General features: G+C 33.7%; 3 protein-coding genes across 6 annotated transcripts in view; 1 reads left to right on the top strand and 2 right to left on the bottom strand.

Annotated features, from left to right (window-relative positions):
- Nucleotides 1-1669, bottom strand: part of znf532 (zinc finger protein 532) — a 50614-nt gene extending 48945 nt beyond the window's left edge. For 2 of the 4 annotated variants that reach the window (XM_073935817.1, XM_073935829.1), the window contains exon 1: nucleotides 1334-1459. The gene's annotated coding sequence lies outside the window, so the exon portion shown is untranslated. Of the gene's footprint in view, nucleotides 1-1333 lie in introns of all 4 variants that reach the window. The other 2 variants (XM_073935809.1, XM_073935831.1) reach the window with 2 other exon arrangements.
- grp (gastrin-releasing peptide) lies at nucleotides 1584-9042 on the top strand. The gene is made up of 3 exons (NM_001161350.1): nucleotides 1584-1722; nucleotides 5639-5910; nucleotides 8701-9042. The coding sequence occupies exons 1-3, from the start codon at nucleotides 1584-1586 to the stop codon at nucleotides 8749-8751; spliced, it is 462 nt and encodes a 153-aa protein (NP_001154822.1). The 3' UTR covers nucleotides 8752-9042.
- Nucleotides 9043-15704: 6662 nt separating this feature from the next.
- On the bottom strand, nucleotides 15705-18663 carry rx3 (retinal homeobox gene 3). The gene is given in 3 exon segments (NM_131227.1): nucleotides 15705-16546; nucleotides 17808-18034; nucleotides 18433-18663. Coding segments are annotated over 3 exon segments (879 nt in total). The 5' UTR covers nucleotides 18659-18663; the 3' UTR covers nucleotides 15705-16120.
- Nucleotides 18664-19667: the final 1004 nt, after the last annotated feature.

Raw genomic sequence — 19667 nt, 5'->3', positions numbered from 1 at the left:
ATTTGACAGAGAGTATTGACTCTTTTAAAAAGAGTCAGTTTTTTCAGTTTTTCACTGAAAAAGTAATCAGAAAAATATTAATGACACGATTATAATGGCCTCATTTCAAATATGTTTATGACAGGTTTATGACAAGTTATGTTTCCTTAGTAAAGTCATGTCAAAGTCAATGTGACATATGTTTGTGTCAAGGTTTTATAACAAATACATCTTAAACAATACCATCATTGCATTCAAAATGGTAAAAAACAAGAAGAACATTTAATTACAGTTGATTTAAACATGAATAAAATCCCCTATATATTCATGTCTGGTCATATCATGATTATAAACGTTTCAAGACATCTTAAAAACACCTATTCTTCAACTAAAAGAGTTGCTGTATTTGGTTTTCCAACATTGAATGTCAATGGTTACCAGTACCAGATATTTAGTTTTTCTGTGATATATAATATGAACACAATTTCAACAGATGGTTTGAATAGCTCTGTTTGAAAAGAAATCATTATTTTACATCGACTGGGGTTATTTTGTAGGGGTGTGAATAATGTATAAAAGCAAAAGTATTTACAATAACGTAGCTACAATAATTAATAAAACAGTTAAAAGTTTTCAGGTACAGAAGTTGAATAATAAAATGTCAAATGTAAAACAACACTGAGTAGTCGTCCTTGTATGAATGTTTCAGTAGAATCATTCTTCATTAAAGTTACAAATGTTGTACTTTTTGTGCCTGAACGTTCTTGAAATACCTTTGAAACACATTCAAATGATAAACTTTTACTCTGTTATGGTTATAACTTGGTGGTGCTGATCAATAATAATCCCAACTCAACATTTAACACCCTGCGATGTGACTATTGTGGACACGCACATTGCAATATCGATGCTAAAACAATATTATGTGCAGCCATAACAGATTTCAGCTTTCTTCAAAGTATCTGCTTTTGCGTTTAACATCAAAAATAAACTCATAAATGTTTGGGACCACTTGAGGATGACTAAATAGTGAATACATGCTCATTTTGTGGTAAACTAACTCGTGTTCTCAGCTTTTAAACGGGTGTTATTCAACAAAAAGTTTGTCTACTGTATTTTTATCCCCATATTTCCCCTAACAAGAAACAATTAAAGCTCCATTGCACAAACAGCACGACAAAGCAAGAAGTCATTTTGACGTTATTTTTACCCCGCATCTTATAAAAAGCCGATGACACTTCACATTGAATCTGTCTTGGGGAGCACAATAGCCCATGGCTGAGATAATGACAGGTTAGCTCAACGTGACATTCACCCCCCACCCCCTTCATTTTTTTATGTCAAATAGACTAACCTGCCCAGATCCTGACGCAGAAACCCTGGGAGGAGGCTTTAAACTTTCCGCGTCCACCCCAAACGAGTCATCCAGACATTAGTTTCTCTCCCATATTATCGCGTCATATTCTTCCACCTTTTAAGTGGTCGTCGTCACGGGAGTATATAAATGAACTGATTATACATATGCAGCACTATTACAAGGGCCTTTATTAGCAATACCTGCAAGAGCAAGTATTATTTAGGAGTACTTACTGACGTTTTATATTATGAGCGTTACTATGTGCCTGGTGTGGAGATACAGATTCGTCGTGTCCATCATTTTGGTCGTTGTGCTCTGTGAAGTGTTTGCATCAGACGCACAACCAATCGGAAAAGTTTATCCACGCGGGAATCACTGGGCTGTTGGTGAGTGATGGTTGTTTTTATTTATTTTTTATTGTAATACCAAAAATAATCACATTTTTTTGTTTAATGCTTGAGTTTGTGAGTTCACATGACTTAAACTGGGATATTAAAAGGATTTCGGTTGTGACGGTGAAGGCTGGATTAACGTAGCTGATAATTATGATTGGGAAATGTATGAAAATAGTCCATATTTTATAATACTGTAGTATTTTTTATCAAATAAAAGCAGAGTTTAAGAGACTTTATTAAAGCTTATGACAATTATAGTTTATATCTAGGATAATAACAGCTTTTATAACCATATAATCCACATAATCAGTTTAATCTTAATAATGTACAATTAAATTAACTGTTTACACACATATTAAACAGTATTTTCTATTATTGATTCATTATTAGAAATGCATTAATTAGTTGTATTGTATTTTATTTTATATACATAATTATATACATGTATATATGCAAGTAGTGGGACAGCAACAGATTGCAAAATGTAAAGATATTAAAATAAATAGTACCAAAAATTGTATGTCTGAAGTAATGTGTGCTTTTGAAATGAAATGATAATGAGGTCCAATGATCACTATTATTATTACTATAACTTTGCTTAATTCGGATATAATTATCTGCTTAATAATAGTTGATAGGTTAAGTGCAGTCATGTGGAAGAACATGGTCATGTATAGTATGAAGCATTAATATGAACATATGGACAATAAAATATACAAAAATAATATGCATAATAATAAACAAATAGCATTTTTAAAAAATTTTTAAGTTCTGCACTAAATGATTGTGGCTGAAACACAATAATCTACACTGAAATCAATAACACTAGGCAATAATTATCATATAAATCAGCTGATGAAAGTATCAGAGGAAGTTTATTGAGTGCATATATTAGGATTGTGTCTGAAGTGATTGCAAAGTGTTATTTAAGCATCGAGACTGAAGAGGAAAAGTGGATTCATGGGGTTTAAAGAGCAGACTTACAGCAGAGTCTTAATTGGATGAAAACAGGAGGCGGGTCACTGGCTTTTGTTTGTGTGAGATGAATTTATATAATAAGGAGGAACAATATCAGGTTTTTACATTTAAGATTGCATAAATTCTATTGGGGTTATATAATGAACAAATGAGGTATAATGTAAGCAATTTTATATATTTAATTAAATTTTATTACATTTTTTGGCTCAAATATGTATATATTTATTTGTATGTTGTAGTCCAGATTACATTTCATATCTAACATTAAAGTTTTCTCCCCTTCACTTGCTTCAAACCATTATGAGTTGTTATTGTTGTTGTTGTTGTTATTTTTGGTGAACACAAACGAAGATATTTTGAAGAATGTTAGAAACTGGTAACCATTGACTTCCAAAGTAGGAAAAAAAAATACAATAGAAGTCAATGGTTACCAGTTACATTTTTCTAAATAACTTATTTTGTGTCCAACAGAAGAAATAAACCCAAACAGGTTTCGCACAAATAAAGGGAGAGTAAATGATGACAGAATAAAAATAAATAAATTGATGAAATATATTTAATTTAACTGCATTGTTGATGGGTATAGTTCACCCAAAATCGAACATTTAAACAGTTTACTCATCCTCAAGTGGTTCCAACCAGTTATGAGTTCTTATGATTCTGTTGAACACAATAGAAGATATTTTGAAGAATGTTAGAACTGGTAACCATAAAATACAATAGTAGGAAAAACAAATACTATGGAAGTCAATAGTTACAGGTTTACAACATTTTCCAACTAACTTCTTTTGTGTCCAACAGAAGAAAGAAACTCAAACAGATTTGGAACAAATGAAGGGAGAGTAAATGATGACAGAATACAAATAATACATTGGTGAAATATCCCTGTAACTGCATTTTTAAAGGGATAGTTCACCCCAAAATGTCAATTTATGCACAATCTACTCACCCTCAAGTGGTTCAAACTAATTATGAGGGGTTTTTTTTTCAGTTAAACACAAAAGAAGATATTTTGAATAATGTTAGAAACTGCTAACCATTGACTTCCATAGTAGGAAAGAAAATACAATGGAAGTCAATAGTTACCGGTTTCAAACGTTTTTCTAATTTTATTTTTTGTTCAAAAGATGAAAAGAAACTCAAACAGTTTTGGAACAAGTAAAGGGAGAGTAAATGATAACAGAATAAAAAACAAAGGTGAACTGTTGCTTTAACTGCATTGTTAAAGGGATAGTCCAACCAAATATGACAATTTATGCTCAATTTACTCACCCTCAAGTCATTCCACACTGTTATGAGTTCTTTTTTTTTTAAACAGTAAAGAAGATATTTTGAGGAATGTTAGAAACCGGTAGCCATTGACTTCAGTAGTATAAAAAACATATACTATGTAAGTCAATGGCTACAGGTTTTCAACATTTTTCTAAATAACTTATTTTATGTTGAACAGAAAAAAACATTTTGAACAAGTAAAGGGTGAATAAATGAAGACAGATTAACAAAAATCTGTGAACTACTTATTTAACTTAACTGTGACCTGCATTGTTAAAGTGTGCTCTCCCAAAAAATTAAGGTTTACACACAATTTACTCACACCCAAGTGGTTCCAAACCGTTATGAGCTTTTTTCTTTTTTGTTGAACACAAAAGGAGATATTTTGAAGAATGTTAGAAACCGGTAACCATTGACTTCCATAGTAGGAACAAAACTTACAATTGAAGTCAATGGTTTTCATTTTTCTGAATAATTTCTTTTGTGTTCTACAATAAAAAAAGAAACTCAAACAGGTTTCGAACAAGTAAAGGGAGAGTAAATAAAGACAGAATAAAAAAATTGGTGTACTATCACTTAAATTGCATTGTTAAAGGGATAGTGTAACCAAAAATGACAATTTACAAACAATTTACTCACCCTCAAGTGGTTCTAAACCGTTATGAGTTCTTTTTTTTTTTTAATACAAATAAAGATATTTTGAAGAATGTTACCATTGACTTCCATAGTAGGAAAAAAAATACAATGAAAGTCTATGGTTACCAGTTTCCAACATTGTTTTAAATAACTTATTTTTGTGTTCAACAAAAGAAATAAACTCAAACAGGTTTGGAACAAGTGAAAGGAGAGTAAATAATGACAGAATAAGTAAAATGTTGTACTATCACCCAAATTGGATTGTAAAAGGGATAATTCACCCAAAATGACATTTACGCACATTTTACTTACCTTCAAGTTGTTCCAAACCTTTATGAGTTCTCATCTTTTCTCTTAAACACAAAAGAAGATATTTTGAAGAATGTCAGAACCGGTAACCATTGACTTCCAAAGTAGGAAATAAATTATAATGGACAACAGTTACCTGTTTCCAACATTTTTTTAAATAACTTCTTTTGTGTCTAAAAGAAGAAAGGTTTTGAACAAGAACAGAAAACAGATTTTGAACAAGTAAAAAGTGAGTAAATACAGACAGAATAAAACTAATTGTGTGAACTACTTTTTAACTTAATAGTGACCTGCATTGTTAAAGTGAGTTCACCCAACAATTAAGATTTACAATTTACTCACCTTCAAGTGATTCTAAAGCGTTAAGAGTTCTTACATTTTCTGTTGAACACAAAAAGAGGTATTTTGAAGAATGTTAAAAACCAGTAACCATTGATTTCCATAGTAGGAAAAGCTATGGAAGTCAATGGTTACCAGTTTCTGTCATTCTTCAAAATATCTCTATTTGTGTTCACCAAAAACAAAAAGAAACTAATTTATGACAGAATTAAATTTTTCGGGTGAACTCTCCCTTTTAATTTCAATTCTGCACATAATAGTTGTATAACTCATGGACATTTTAAGTATGAAAATGCCAGATCTGTTCTTGTTCAGTCACTTTTACGCAAAATTATTGCAACAATCAATCTGTAATGTGCGGTGTCTGTTTCAGGACACTTAATGGGCAAAAAAAGCACAGATGACCAGGACATATCAGAAGATTCAAACGACGATGCTGTGACCTCTGTGAGCCCGGATCAGGATCTGCAGCTGGAGAGATACAGCAAACATCTGCCTCTCCGGCTGTATGCGCTCATGAATGAACGAATGACACAGGAGAACCCGCAGGACAACACAGAGGTCAACGCTTTAAAACTGATGCAGCGCATGATCGAAAAGGGACGCCAGTGGGAGGAAGAGAGAGATGACAGAGCTGAGAAAGTGGTGAGAACATCGGAAAGAACAGCTTAATGTTTTGATTCATGCTAATGCTGAAATGTATGCATATACTGTTAAAGTCCATTTTTTAAAGTTAATTTTCAAATATTTCCCAAGTGATATTTAACTGAGCAAAGGAATTTTTAATAGTAGTTCCTGTACCATATTTATTCTGGAGAAAGTATTATTTCATTTAAATTGACTGAAATATATATATATTTAAATATCAATATTATTAGCCTCCTTAAGAAATTATTATTTTTTTGATAGGCTACAAAACAAGCCACTGCTGTCCAATGACTTGCCTAATTAACCTAAATTGTTTAGTTAAGCCTTTAAATTGCCCTTTAACATTAATACCTTGCCAAAAAAACAAGTCAAATCGTATGCCCTGTCATCATGGCAAAGACAAAAGAAAGTAGTTATTAGAAATTAGTTGATTCTCTTTTAGAAGATATTTTGAAGAATGTTAGAAACCGGTAACCATTGACTTAGATTGTAGGAAGAATCTACAATGGAAGTCAATGGTTACTGGTTTCCAACATTTTTCTAACTAACTTCTTTTGTGTTCAATAGAAGAAATAACTCAAACAGGTTTGAAACAAGTGAAGGGAGATTAAACGGTGACAGACAAAAAAAAAATTGGTGAACTTTCCCTTTAACTGCATCGTTAAACTGATAGTTCACTCAAAAAATTACATTTAAGCAGTTTACTCACCATCAAGTGGTTCCAAACAGATATAAACTCGTTTTTTTGTGTTGAAAAGAAGATATTTTGAAGAATGTTAAAAAACAGTAACTATGGACTTACATAGTAGGAAAAAAACTAAAATGGAAGTCAATGGTTACCAGTTTCTAACATTTTTCTAAATAACTTCTTTTGTGTTCAACAAAAATATAAACTCAAACAACAAATAAATGGTGAGTGAATGAAGTTAGAATTAACCATTTTGTGTGAACTATCCCTAATAAAATAATGATAAAAAAACTCTTTCCATTAAACTGCACTTGGGAAATATTTGAAAAAGAATTCCAATGTTACAGGAAGCCAAAAGTATCTAGTACATTTTGCATGTATTTGGAAAACTTAAAATCTGCATTTATATATAAATTATTAACATGGTTTATATGCAAATGCATAAATGCATGCAAGAATCGTGTAAAGTGCATACAGGTGGTTCTGGCATAATATATTTTATATTAAGTTGTTTAAAGGTAAATATCATGCAGTACATGATAGTATTATAATTTAATATATATTTTTGTAACATAAGACGGAACATGAGTGCAGTTCTGATGTAATATAAATATACCCTACCCAACAAAAGTCTTGTCATCGATCCCAGTTGTAAGAGCAACAAATACTAACTTGACTTCTAGTTGATCATTTGGAAAAGTAGCTGAAGGTCGATTTTCCTGATGAATCATCTATTGAACTGCATCCCAATCATCACAAATACTACAGAAGACCTATTGGAACTCAAATAGACCCAATATTCTCACAGAAATCAGTAAAGTTTGGTGTAGGAAAAATTATGGTTTGGGGTTACATTTAGTTAGGGAGCATGTGAGAGATCTGCAGAGTGGATGGCAACATCAACAGCCTGAGGTATCAAGACATTTAATGCCTATTACATTACAAACCACAGGAGAGGGCAAATTCTTCAGCAGGATAGCGCTCCTGCTTATACTTCAGCCTCTACATCAAAGTTCCTGAAAGCAAAGAAGTTCAAGGTGCTCCCGGATTGGCCAGCCCAGTCACCAGACATGAACATTATTGAGCATGTCTGGGGTAAGACGAAGAAAAAGGCATTGAAGATGAATCCAAAGAGTCTTGATGAACTCTGGGAGTCCTGCAAGAACGCTTTCTTTGCCATTCCAGATGACTTTATTAATAAGTTATTTGAGTCATTGCAGAGATGTATGGATGCTGTCCTCCAAGCCCATGGGAGCCATACACTATATTAATTCTTTTTCCACTGCACCATGACTTTATATTCTATACTGTACATTATTTCTGTTAAGTGACAAGACTTTTGCCTAAGCAAAGTCAGATCTTACTGTCCTAATTAAATAATTTAAAATCAAGGTATGATCATATTTTATGTTGGTAAAATAAGCGTAATCTAGAGGCCTTTGCCTTTCATATAAGCCACTTCTAATACCAAATGATCAACCAGAAGTCAAGTTATTATTTGTTGTTCCTAAAACCTGGATAGCAACAGGACTTTTGTCAGGTGTATACTGATATATATAAAATGTATTGCTATTTTTATTTATTTTTATTTATTATAGGAGTGTGGGGTTTAATCAGTTTTATTTTAAGATTAAGTTAAAGTCTGTGTGAACCAGAAGTTGCTAAGACTTTTATTTCAGTATGTTGATGTCCTTCCAGAATGGAATATTGAGTAGAGGGCAGTGCTTTCTTTTTGCGCATCATTCCCTCCTAGCAAACTAACGGTGTAGAGTGCGGTTAAGAATAGTGTCACCAAACTGACATTAACAAAGAAGTACAGCCGCTTAAAACACACAAGCAAAAAATCAGACTTTGACTGAAGATGACCAAAAAAAAAAAAAACTTTTATCAGTAGATTAACTTACACATATTAATTGTTTACCTAAATAATAATAATGTGCGCTAGCAAACGATTACGATTTTGCACAGACATCGAGCTTTAAGTTTCTTGGCGAATAGTGCTTAATATCAAGTAACTATAATATCAAGTTTAATACTAGCCATCTCTATGCTTTATTATATATTTGATATATTTTTATAATATTTATATTTATTTATAGGCTGAGGACTTGTTACGGGCTTTAAGAATGCAGTACGAGGACGAAAGCTGAGGACAAACTGGCTAAAAGACTGTGATTTGAAGCTGAACAACTGGCTCCATCAGATACAAACCTCTTTAGTCAACAACATATCAATAAGCATGTTATATTTTTCTATGTCGATATATGAAATACACATAACCCGAGTGTCTTCATTCTGTACATTTTCAGCTGTTGTTTTATAAACTCATCTTACTGGCAGCCATTGTAGTCATGATACAATTGTATGATAATATTTAATAAACTTGAACTTGTTGGGCTTTCTGCGGTTTATAAAAAATGACTGTTTTGCATATCATTTGACAGATGAAATCCTTTACCATGCATTACACTGTGCTACACTGCTGCGTAAACATTTGGAGTTAATAAGATTGTGTATGTGTTTTAAAAAAAATACACATTTCGCTCAGCAAAGCCACATTTATTGAGAGGGTGCACACTGCAGAGCCACTTGGGTGGAGCTCACCTCCATTGAGCTGTTTTAATGTGTACACCCTGTCCCTAACTCCCAGTGACAACACTTGTAGAAGGAGTGCAGCAAGGAGGAGCTGGAGATCAAGCTTCCCCTTGCTGGAGCTTCGCTCTGCCCATGTTGCTCTGCAGTAAGTATCACTTGGATTTATTTGATCAAAAATACAGTAAAAACTCTAAAACTGTAAACTATTATTACGATTTCAGTGTCACATGTCACTTGGTTCTTTAGAAAACACTGTTATATGTCAATTTGCTGCTCGAGAAACATTTATTATTATTATCATCAGTGTTGAAAACGGTTGGGCTGCTTCATATTTTTAATGGAAACTGTGACAAAGGACTATTCAACAATACCTATAATCAGATTCATCAAGGACACATTAAATTGTTCAAGACTGAAAGTAAAGACATTTAAGTAAAGTTTATTTATAAACTAATTTCGAGAGGAGCACGTGCTTATGATTGATAGCACCTGGTCCACATTAGCTAACACTGATTTACCAATCAGACGACTCCTTAACCACTATGAATAACCAGAGTATCTTACCTCAGCCATCTTCGTCTTGAAGAATCCCCCTTCCACCCCTACTCCTCCCATTTCCTTGTCAGGGCAGCACGGAGGCCTAGTGGTTAGCACTACGGCCACACAGCAAGAATGTCACCTGTTCGAACACTTCCTGGCCAGGTCGGCATTTCTGTGCGGAGTTTGCATGTTCTCCTCATGTTTGCGTGGGTTTTCACCGGGCTCTCCGGTTTCCTCCTACAGACCAAAAACATGTAACATAAGCAAATTGACAAATCTAAATTGACAGCATAGACACTTCATAGCATTTATCTACTTCCAACATTATCAAGCAGGGGAGTTCTCGAGACCTACCTGAACTCGGACTGCCCTCTCGCCCTGCAACGGGAGGGAGCCCCGGGCTTGAAGATCTCAAGGCTCTTTCCCGGGACAGCATGCCAAACAAGCTCTATAATCAATCATCAGCTGAGGGCGAACTCTTGAAAACAAACAAATGAAGAGTTCAGATGCAAAAAACCTCCAAGTGCCATCTGAAATGTTCTCCTAGAATGAGCATTTTTCCTCAGCCTCCAATATTTTTGTTCAGTTATTTCACTTTAAAGGCAATGCAAGGAACCAATTTTTTTGCCATAAAAGTTGATTTTAGAAGAAATTTTGAGATGGCATTTAGAGGTTTTTGCATCTGAACTCTTCAAATGTGTTCAAATGTTTATAAGTTAATAATATATACTTTTTTATATTTATATGCTTTTAAACCATTTTTGAATTCTAAAAGAGTCAAATTTATCAACAAATGTATAAAGCAGGAACACTGATAATTCAAAGAATCATAATTAATAATAGAGTAACAACAATATTAATTCACCAAAATTGAGCAGCAAATCAAAATTTTTTTAAATTTCTGAAAGATAATGTGACTTACCCCAGTCCTTACCACAGGTGGAGGAGTTCAAAGTATCTTGGGGTTTTGTTCACAAGTGAGGAAAGGATGGAACGTGAGATTGACAGTTGTCTGATTGGTCATGCAGTTGTTGTACCGGTCTGTTGTGGTAAAGAAGGAGCTGAGCCGAAAAGCAAAGCTCTTGATTTACCCCTCAATCTATGTACTCTCACCTATGGCCGTGAGCTGTGGGTCATGACCGAGGGGACAAGATCTTGGATACAAGCGGCCAAAATGAGTTTACTTTGAAGGGTTGCAGTGTGCACCCTTATAGATAGGGTGAGAAGCTCTGTCACCTGGGAGGAGCTCGTAGTAGAGCCGCTGTTAATCCACATCAGGAGAAGTCAGCTGAGGTGGTTCGGGCATCTGTTTCAAATGCCTCCTGAACGCCTACCTGGGTAGGTGTTCCAGGCATGTCCCACCGGGAGGAGGCCTCAGGGAAGACCCAAGACACGCTGGATGGATTATGTCTCTCGGCTGGCCTCGGGATCCCCCCGGAGGAGCTGGAGGAAGTGTCTGGGGAGAGGGAAGTCTGGGGTCGTCTCCTAAGACTGCTGCTTCCACATCACAGTAATGGAAAAGCACATGAAAATGAATGAATAATGTGACACTGAAGCCCATATTAATTATGCTGAAATTTTCATTTTAAATCATAGGAATAAATTACATTTAATAAGACGTTATTTTGAATTGTAATTCACAATATTGACTTTATTTTAGCTTAAATACAGTCGAAGTCAAAATTGTGATTCCCCCCTCTCAAAATATTTCATATAACATAATTTTTATCTTCCGAAAAAAGTGTTAATTTATTTAAGAATAAAAGCAGTTTTTAATTATTTTTGAAACCATTTTACTGTCAATATTAAGCCTTTAAATGTCACTTTAAGCTGAATACTATAGTATCTTTAAAAGTATCTAGTTAAATATTGTGTAGTCATCAGGGCAAAGATAGTTAGAACAGTAGAATAGTTTCTAACAGTTAGAAATTAGTTACTCCATGGGCTCTGTGCAAAAGTATATATCAAAATCTTTCTCAGTCCAAAAAAGCACATTTATTACAGACTGTGACCGATATCTTGAGGTGACTGACCATAAACAGCCTATTCTTTAAGCAGTCACTTAACAGAGCCGGACAGGTGACAGAAACGCTCTTCACCGCACACTAATGATCGTCTGAACGACTAATCACGACCTCGCCGTTGTCTGGACAATTGCGAGGAAGCTGTTGATGGCCTTTGCCGTCTCTCAGCTGTCCAACCACAATAAAGGCTCCAATTATACACACTGATGCTCCTCACAATAAAAAATGTCAGTTGAAGCCACTTTCGTTTGGTTAAGCTCATCTTTCCTCGAGGATGTTTGCGTTTCTCATTTGTCACTTGGGAAATGGGCAGTAATGGAAATTCTGCATTCTTCTGACCTCCATTAATCTGAATCTAACTGCATCATTGATAAATTGACTGCATTAAAATGTCAGATTTTTCCTAGAAGTTGTTATAAAAATGGTCTTTTTGCGTTTCGCAATTGCTGCAGACGTTGGAACACTACTAAGAGAAAGTTGGGACAGATGCAACACTTTTTGCATTTTCTTTTGAGTGGAAACCCAAAATTTTAATATAATAAATCCACATCTATCAGATACCAATACACATTGTTACAATATTTGTACATATGATAATGTATGCCGAATTTAATCAGACAAAGTTAAATGTTGCAACTGACAGATTATGGTTACAACAACAACAACCCATGGGGACAGTTGCAACATTCATTGAAATGTGTTGGAAAAAAATTCTAAAACATTTGGTTGGATTTTATTTACTTTTTTTTTGGTAAAAAGACTAAATGTAAATTGGTTAAATTTGTTAAACTGGCCACATAAATACAGACTATTAAAAGAACAATAAACAATCAGGCTTTGGTCAATTATCAAGCCTACAAAAAAAAATATGAACAAAAATATCTTTACTGAAAATCTACACTGAACTACTAAACTATTTCATTGAACTTTAAAATGAATTAATAAATCAAATTAAGTAATTAATTCTCTGAAATTAAATTACATTAAAACTGTAATAAATTAAAATTGTACATTGTTAATATGGCAAGCTTTTAAATTAATTTTGTATCTGAGGACAGTTGCAACAGCATGTTGCATTCAGGATCATCCACAAAATGAAAATTTATTCACTATTTATTCACCCTCACGTGGTTTCAAACCTTTATGAGTTACTTTCTTCTGTTGAACACTAAAGAAGATATTTTGAAGAGTGCTGAAAGCAACCCCTGACTTCCATAGTAGAAAAACTATTACTATGAAGATTAATAGTTACAGGTTTTCAACATTTTTCAAAGTATATTATTTTGTGTTTAACAGCGGAAAGAAACTTAAAAAGACCGAGTAAATGATGACAATTTCATTTTTGGGTGAAGTATCTCTTTAAGTGTGCTTTAGCTTTTATAATTGCTGCTTATTAATATGTTACTGCATCTTTATGTTATGACTTTACTTAGAGGGGCACATTATCATTATCTCGTTCTCAACTACTTAACTCCTGTGTTTAAACTGTTCATTTTAATATAGACTGAACATACACTTGACAAACATGCATATAGTGTTATGCATAAACATAGGAGTTCATTAATAATTAAGAAATAGGTATTGATAATATGCCAAAAAAAAGTGATGACATAAAGCTACATTAACAGGTCATGAGCTTCTCTTGGTTACATGTAGTTAGTTCATGATGCCTTAACTCATCATTAGTTCATAATGAAATAATGTTTAATTTACATATTAGTGCACCATTATTCATGTACTGTTGATGTATTATGAGTCTCTGCCCGGTTGGGGAATCTTCTCGACCGAGTCACTTTAATCATTTTTCTTCCCCATTCTGATGCTCGTTTTGACCTTCAGCAGATCATATCTTCAAGCTTGTAAAACTGCATGAAAACAGACCAAGATAGTCAGGGGGGTTATGGGGGTATTCGAAAGACCACTACTGACAAAGTACAGATTTTGACCCTATACATGAGCTCATTTGCCCCTTTTTTTAACCACTATGCCATCATAAATTGTGAAAATAACCAATAGAAGAAGTTTATGACAAACAATTTTAATTCTTCAAATAGCCAAATTCTAACTGAGGAAAGTTGAATGAGCTGACCAGTTTGTTATTTGCCTAAAGGCTACAGTTTCTAACTTAAAACAAGTTTTAAGAGATATTTTCACATTTTAAAAATTTAATTCTCATAACATTACATATAAAATTTTAAATACATGTTTGTAAATAAATACTTTGTAGTAAAATAGTAATTGAAGCACTTTGACAAAATTGCAGGAAACATTTTTGGTACATCAGAAGTATGGAGACTAACAGACAAGCTAATCCAGCAAAGCTTAGTGCTATAGGATTTTTCTTTACCTATTTGGTAAAATCTTGCTAGGTAAAGTCTTAAGGTTTTATTTTTAAAATTTACTTTCTAAAAACACTTAGCTATAAATAAGAATGATGTAAAGTAGGCTATATCGAAACTCCGTTATATAGGCTAGCACACTTAATATTAATACACTTAATATTTTTACAAACCATAATTGAGTCGTCATATAGCCTATGTAAAAAAAAACTGCTGCCTTGGTATTTTAGCAAAATGACTGCAGGCACATAAGCACATGACATATTTATTGACATTGAGAACATATTCCTATAAACTCAAAATAAAAACACCAAAAAGAAAAGTGTAACTATCCACTATTTTACATAATAGGATTGCAAAATGAGAAGAAAGTTCCAAATGCAACCACAAGATGGCGGCATAATAAAGAAGGAGAACCACACTAACCTTTTCCCGCTCTGCGAACCAACGACTGTCTGGTGGTGGTGGCTTTAGAAGGAGATGGATAGTTCAACCAGATTAAGATTTAAATGTGTTGTTAGTTTAACGACCTTTATTGAAGATAGGCGAGTTATTTTTTGTTGAATTTAGTATAACATTAAGGAAGACTTTCGGTCAAAATGGAGCAACGGCTACTAGAAAGAATGTAGGTGCAATATAAATGTACTAAATGAAGTAGCTTTAACAACATATCTGTGCAAGAAAATTATTTACTAGATAATCCACAGGCTTTGCAAAATGTGAACCACGATTTCAATTTATGGCGAGGTGCGAGTAAATTAATTCATTTTGGGGTGAAATATTCCTTTAAGAACTATATTATCCTTGGAGCTAAACAGTAAAGTTATTATTTTTTACAGTAAACAAAGTATTTAATGAACAGTTTGTCATTTCTCAAATACTGAAGGCACTGCACTGAACAAAAAATCAAGCAGCCCCACATCCAATTAAAATTGATCTTTCATTTCAGTTTCATTTGCTTTATTTTTCCAAGTAATTTATTTTAAGTTCAAAGCATATTAATGTAATATAAATGTTTTTGATTGAGAGCTCAACTAAGAAATAAGAATGAATGACCATTTGATGGGAATTGTTGTTTTGATTAAAGCTAAATCTTCTTGTTCAGAACAAAAGAAAATTTTAAATTAATTAACTTTCTTCAACAAGACAAACATGCTTTGTTCCAGGTTATATAAAATTGTTCTTATGACAATGATAAGACAGAACATATTGTTTAAGGCAAATTATTATCTTTCATTGCACAAGTGATAAAATTTTAATGTGAACTATTGCCCTAATATTTTTAATTGAATAAATGAAAGCTTTTTTTCCAGGGTGATTGATTTCAAATTGATTTTAAATGGATTGATTCAGTAAAAAACTAGTAAAAAATAAATACAGAAGCACCAAATAGTCTATATGAAATTAAATAATTGTACAAAAAAAGATAATATGTGCATTTGAGTGATTTTACCACACAAAAAAGACAAAACCTAACATAACATGACCTCAACAATATAAAAAAAAACGCAGTATAGAACTAATTAGGGTTATAAAACATTAGGAGCTATATTTAATTATAACTATTAATAATAGTAGGTTAAGAACTACTGGACACAGGCTGCATTTGTTATTTTTATGACTTTGTTTTTATTATAAAATACAAAATTCATCTGTACAAGTGTGAAAACATACAACAAAACATCATGGAAAGTGGCCAGCTGCATTGTACAGTACTCAACAGAGAATAAATCCTAGCACAGAACGGGCCTTTTGAATGCCAAATGCGATTCAATGAAACTAAAAGCCTGCATTTATAATGCATTTCCATTCCTAACTCCCTCTTCAACTGCTTTAAAGGTTAAAAAGAGGGCTGAAAGAGATCCACCTGCCCTACAATGACCCAAAAATCAAAGTCATGTACAATGTTTATCTGTTTTTACAAAGATTGTCATCCACAACTGAAGTTTAGAAAAGAAAAACGGATCCAGACCACTGATTTTGAAGATACAAACTAAAATAAGTCTCTGAATGTCTCTCATCTACCACGTCTTCCCTATAGACTGAATGTGTTCCTTGGCTTTCATCCTCAGCGAGGCGATGCTTGTGTTTCGTGGATCTGCTTCTTCAAGTGAAAATTTATCCATAAAGCCAGAGCACTGATACGGGGGACACACAGCCCCTATATGAGGGAGACTGTGGTTGAGGGTGGAGGAGCTGAGGAACTGTGGAGGGGTGTAGCTGGCTGGGACGGCCTGCTGAGGGGTGATGAAGCTGGGCAGAGATTGCAGAGGAGAGCTGGAGGTGGAGATGGGGCCGGTCAACCAGGGCTCTAACGGCAGGCCGCTGCCCAGGGACAGTGGCCCCGATCTGGGGATGGAGAGCATGGAGGACTCCTGCAGCTTGATGGAGCTCACCTCCAGCTTCTCCTGACGCCGCCATTTAGCTCGACGGTTTTGGAACCACACCTGGAATATGACAGATATAGGGTTTAGTTTATAATACATGAAATTAAGATTATGCATAATATTGCGTGAAAAGTTAAAGATGTAGTTGAGGAGCTTATTAAAAATACATTCTGTAAATAGACTGGCAAAAAAGAAATCAGAGAAAGCACACCCAAAAAGGAAAACTTCCTCACCATTTACTAAAATTCAAGCAGTTCTAAACTTTTATGAATTTGTTTCTTCTGTTGAACACAAAAGACAATATTCTGAATGTTAGGATTTATCAGCAATTGACATCAGGAAAAAATATAGTTTTGAAGTCCATGGCTGGGTTATTCCAGCATTCTTCAGAATATTTTCCTTTGTGTGCAACAGAAGAAATAAACTCAGATAGGTTTGGAACAAGTGGAGGATGAGTATACGACATATTTTAAAGATTTGGGTGAATTATTCCTTTAATTATATTGTATTTTTTAAAATACTTCTCCCAAATATTAATTATCTAAACATGACTTTGTCCCAAATGTCAAATTGCTAGACATAATGTTTAAACATATGCATAAATGCATAAACTTATGCATATAATGCATAAATGTATGTCCAGAAGTATAACTTTTTTAAACATGGTATTGGAATATGTTTAGTTAATTTGTTTTTAAAATTGATATAATTTTACTTTATACAGAAAATATTTTGTGTCAATTAAATATTTCCTGAAAATCCTAAAATTGTTAAACAGGGTAATATTTTCTTTCTAAATTAGTTTTACATTGAAATAGAATACTTTACATTTAACAATCGCATAATAAAGAATATATACTAGTTTTATTAATGTTTTTATACTATCATCAATCATTTTTTACAATTCTTTTTCATAATGATATCTTCAATGTACTACAATAAAACAGGATTTATAAAAATCTGTACAGAGTAACCGTTTTTTTGCAAGTAAACTTCATATAGCCAACACTAAATAAAATTATTAATTGGATTTATTTGTTTAAGTTGCAAACAGTTTATATGGGCTGAATTAAACAAACGAGTTAAAAATTTAGTAATTTTCAACTTAACTTGTTTAATTTTAGCCCATATAAATTGTTTGCAACAATTTACCTTAAAATAATTCAGCAAATCCAATGAAACATTTTTTTCAGTGACATAAAAGTTAGAAGTGGAATTTGTATTTTAGTAGCCTATACTTCTCCATCTTTAAACAAATAAATACATATATACAATATTTATTATTGCTGTATTAGTTTGAACAGAATAAAGTGTCTCTCACCTGTACTCGGACTTCGGGCAGGTTGACCTTCAGCGCGAGCTCCTCTCTGCTGTAGACATCCGGATAGTGCGACTTCTCGAAGGCGCGCTCGAGCTCGTGGAGCTGGAAGGTGGTGAACGTGGTTCGGTTCCGCCGGTGCTTTTTCTTCGGGTTTTCATCATCCGACAATTTACCACCATCCGCGTCTGGCAGATCTGGGCTGACCATTACAGTCGACCTACAAACTCCTGCATAAAGAGAGAGAGAGAAAAAAAAAAAAAAAACCAACAGTGAGAAATATGTGAGAAAGTGCAACATGTTCATATTTATAATTCTGACATATTTTTGACAACTTTGATTACCATATTTCACATATTTATATGCCTTATTACCTTTTCAATTAAAATAGCATACTTAAGATTTTCTGTTCATTTTTCATTGTTTAATTTTGAAAAAAAAAAAAATTTAACCTACTTTTTAAACACTGAAATCTAAAATGTACTAAACACACGTGCATAAAACGTAGATATATAAATATAGCCTATTATACTAATTACTTAAATTGTAAGAGCTAAATAAAAAAAGTCAAAAATAAAGTTAGAAGTTAGGATAAAGTTGTCAACGCGTTCAGATTGAGTTTACTCACCATCAAAGTGTTTATTCGAGTCCTTTTTCGGGGACAAGTGCTCGGTGTCTTTGCCTGTCTTTCCCGATCCATATGGAAACGCCGGGTGAAACAGAGTCTCTCCCTTAAATCCCAGAATTGACTCAATGCTGTGGATCCTCGTTTGGGACCCGGGACTGCGGACCAAGCGCGCGGATGGAGAGAGACGATCTTCCATGTCTTTATACTGAGATCCAACAAGCCTCATTGAACGATTTGAGGAAAAATATATACTCAGTTTTAAAATTTCTTGGTGAAAACTTCTGTCCAATAGTCCAGACTGTCCCGGCAGAAAAGCGACTTTCTCCAACAGTGGCCCTGCACACACTGAGGATGCCAGGGCCTCCAGAGGTCTTTTATGGACCCCCTCGATCGGGATTGTACGAGTGACATCCCATTCGACACGTCAAGAAACGTCAGATTGGCCGGAGTGAGTATTGTCCCGGAGCGTTTAACTCCTCCCAGAGGTCCTTGTGGACATAATGGCAGCTTTATAAACCGCCTTACATAAATCTTAAATCATCTCTCCCACTCCAGATGTCTTGATCATGATGGCCTGAAGAAATAAGAGGAACTGGGGCTGGGATTACTTATCTTCTGAGGCTGAAATAATACATTATTAAGATCTCTGCACGTGCAAATTGTCATTAAACTAAATAGTTTACTTAAATGTTGCTTGCGCTATAAAAGCGACCAAAAATAAATACACAGAAATGTAAAATAAATGTTTACCACGCTTTTTAAAAAGTCTGATTGCGTTAAATTAAGCTTAATTAAATTAACCTTATGAGTTCATTGAACTTATATGTTAAACTGACTTAAAACTGCCTGCGTAACTTATAAAATTAAGTTACAACACGATTAAAGTAGCCTAGTTAATGAGTTTCAGTGAGCTAAAAACATATGTTGCCATGGCTAATTGTTCATATTTAACAGTGTACGTTTTTCAAAGGCTTCCGACAATATTGAAGATGTTAGTTTATTATCATGTCAAACAAGGTGAAACTGCTGCAGTTTAGAAATATCTACACGAAAAAAAGTCTAAGTAAAACAACAACCGCGTATATTTGCCAAGACTAAAGCACACAGGAATATAAAACCAGAGCTTTGTTTTGGAATATTTTTGTACGATGTTTTGAGGTAAAACAATCCTTTTACATTTACGAAAGAATGCTTCAAATTACAAAGTAGGCTACATCCACTCTTTGTAGCCTACT

The sequence above is a fragment of the Danio rerio genome, chromosome 21 (assembly GCF_049306965.1).
Source record: "Danio rerio strain Tuebingen ecotype United States chromosome 21, GRCz12tu, whole genome shotgun sequence".
NCBI lineage: Eukaryota > Metazoa > Chordata > Actinopteri > Cypriniformes > Danionidae > Danio > Danio rerio.
Note: the sequence above shows the minus strand (reverse complement) of the source record. Positions and strands in the feature narration are given on the sequence as shown.

What these genes read in the sequence shown, in the direction of transcription:
- grp (NM_001161350.1), top strand. Translation starts at nt 1,584, where the DNA reads ATGAGCGTTACTATGTGCCTGGTGTGGAGATACAGATTCGTCGTGTCC. An exon ending in CGGGAATCACTGGGCTGTTG is followed by an intron (nt 1,723 to 5,638) that starts GTGAGTGATGGT and finishes TGTCTGTTTCAG; the next exon opens with GACACTTAATGGGCAAAAAA. An exon ending in ATGACAGAGCTGAGAAAGTG is followed by an intron (nt 5,911 to 8,700) that starts GTGAGAACATCG and finishes ATTTATTTATAG; the next exon opens with GCTGAGGACTTGTTACGGGC.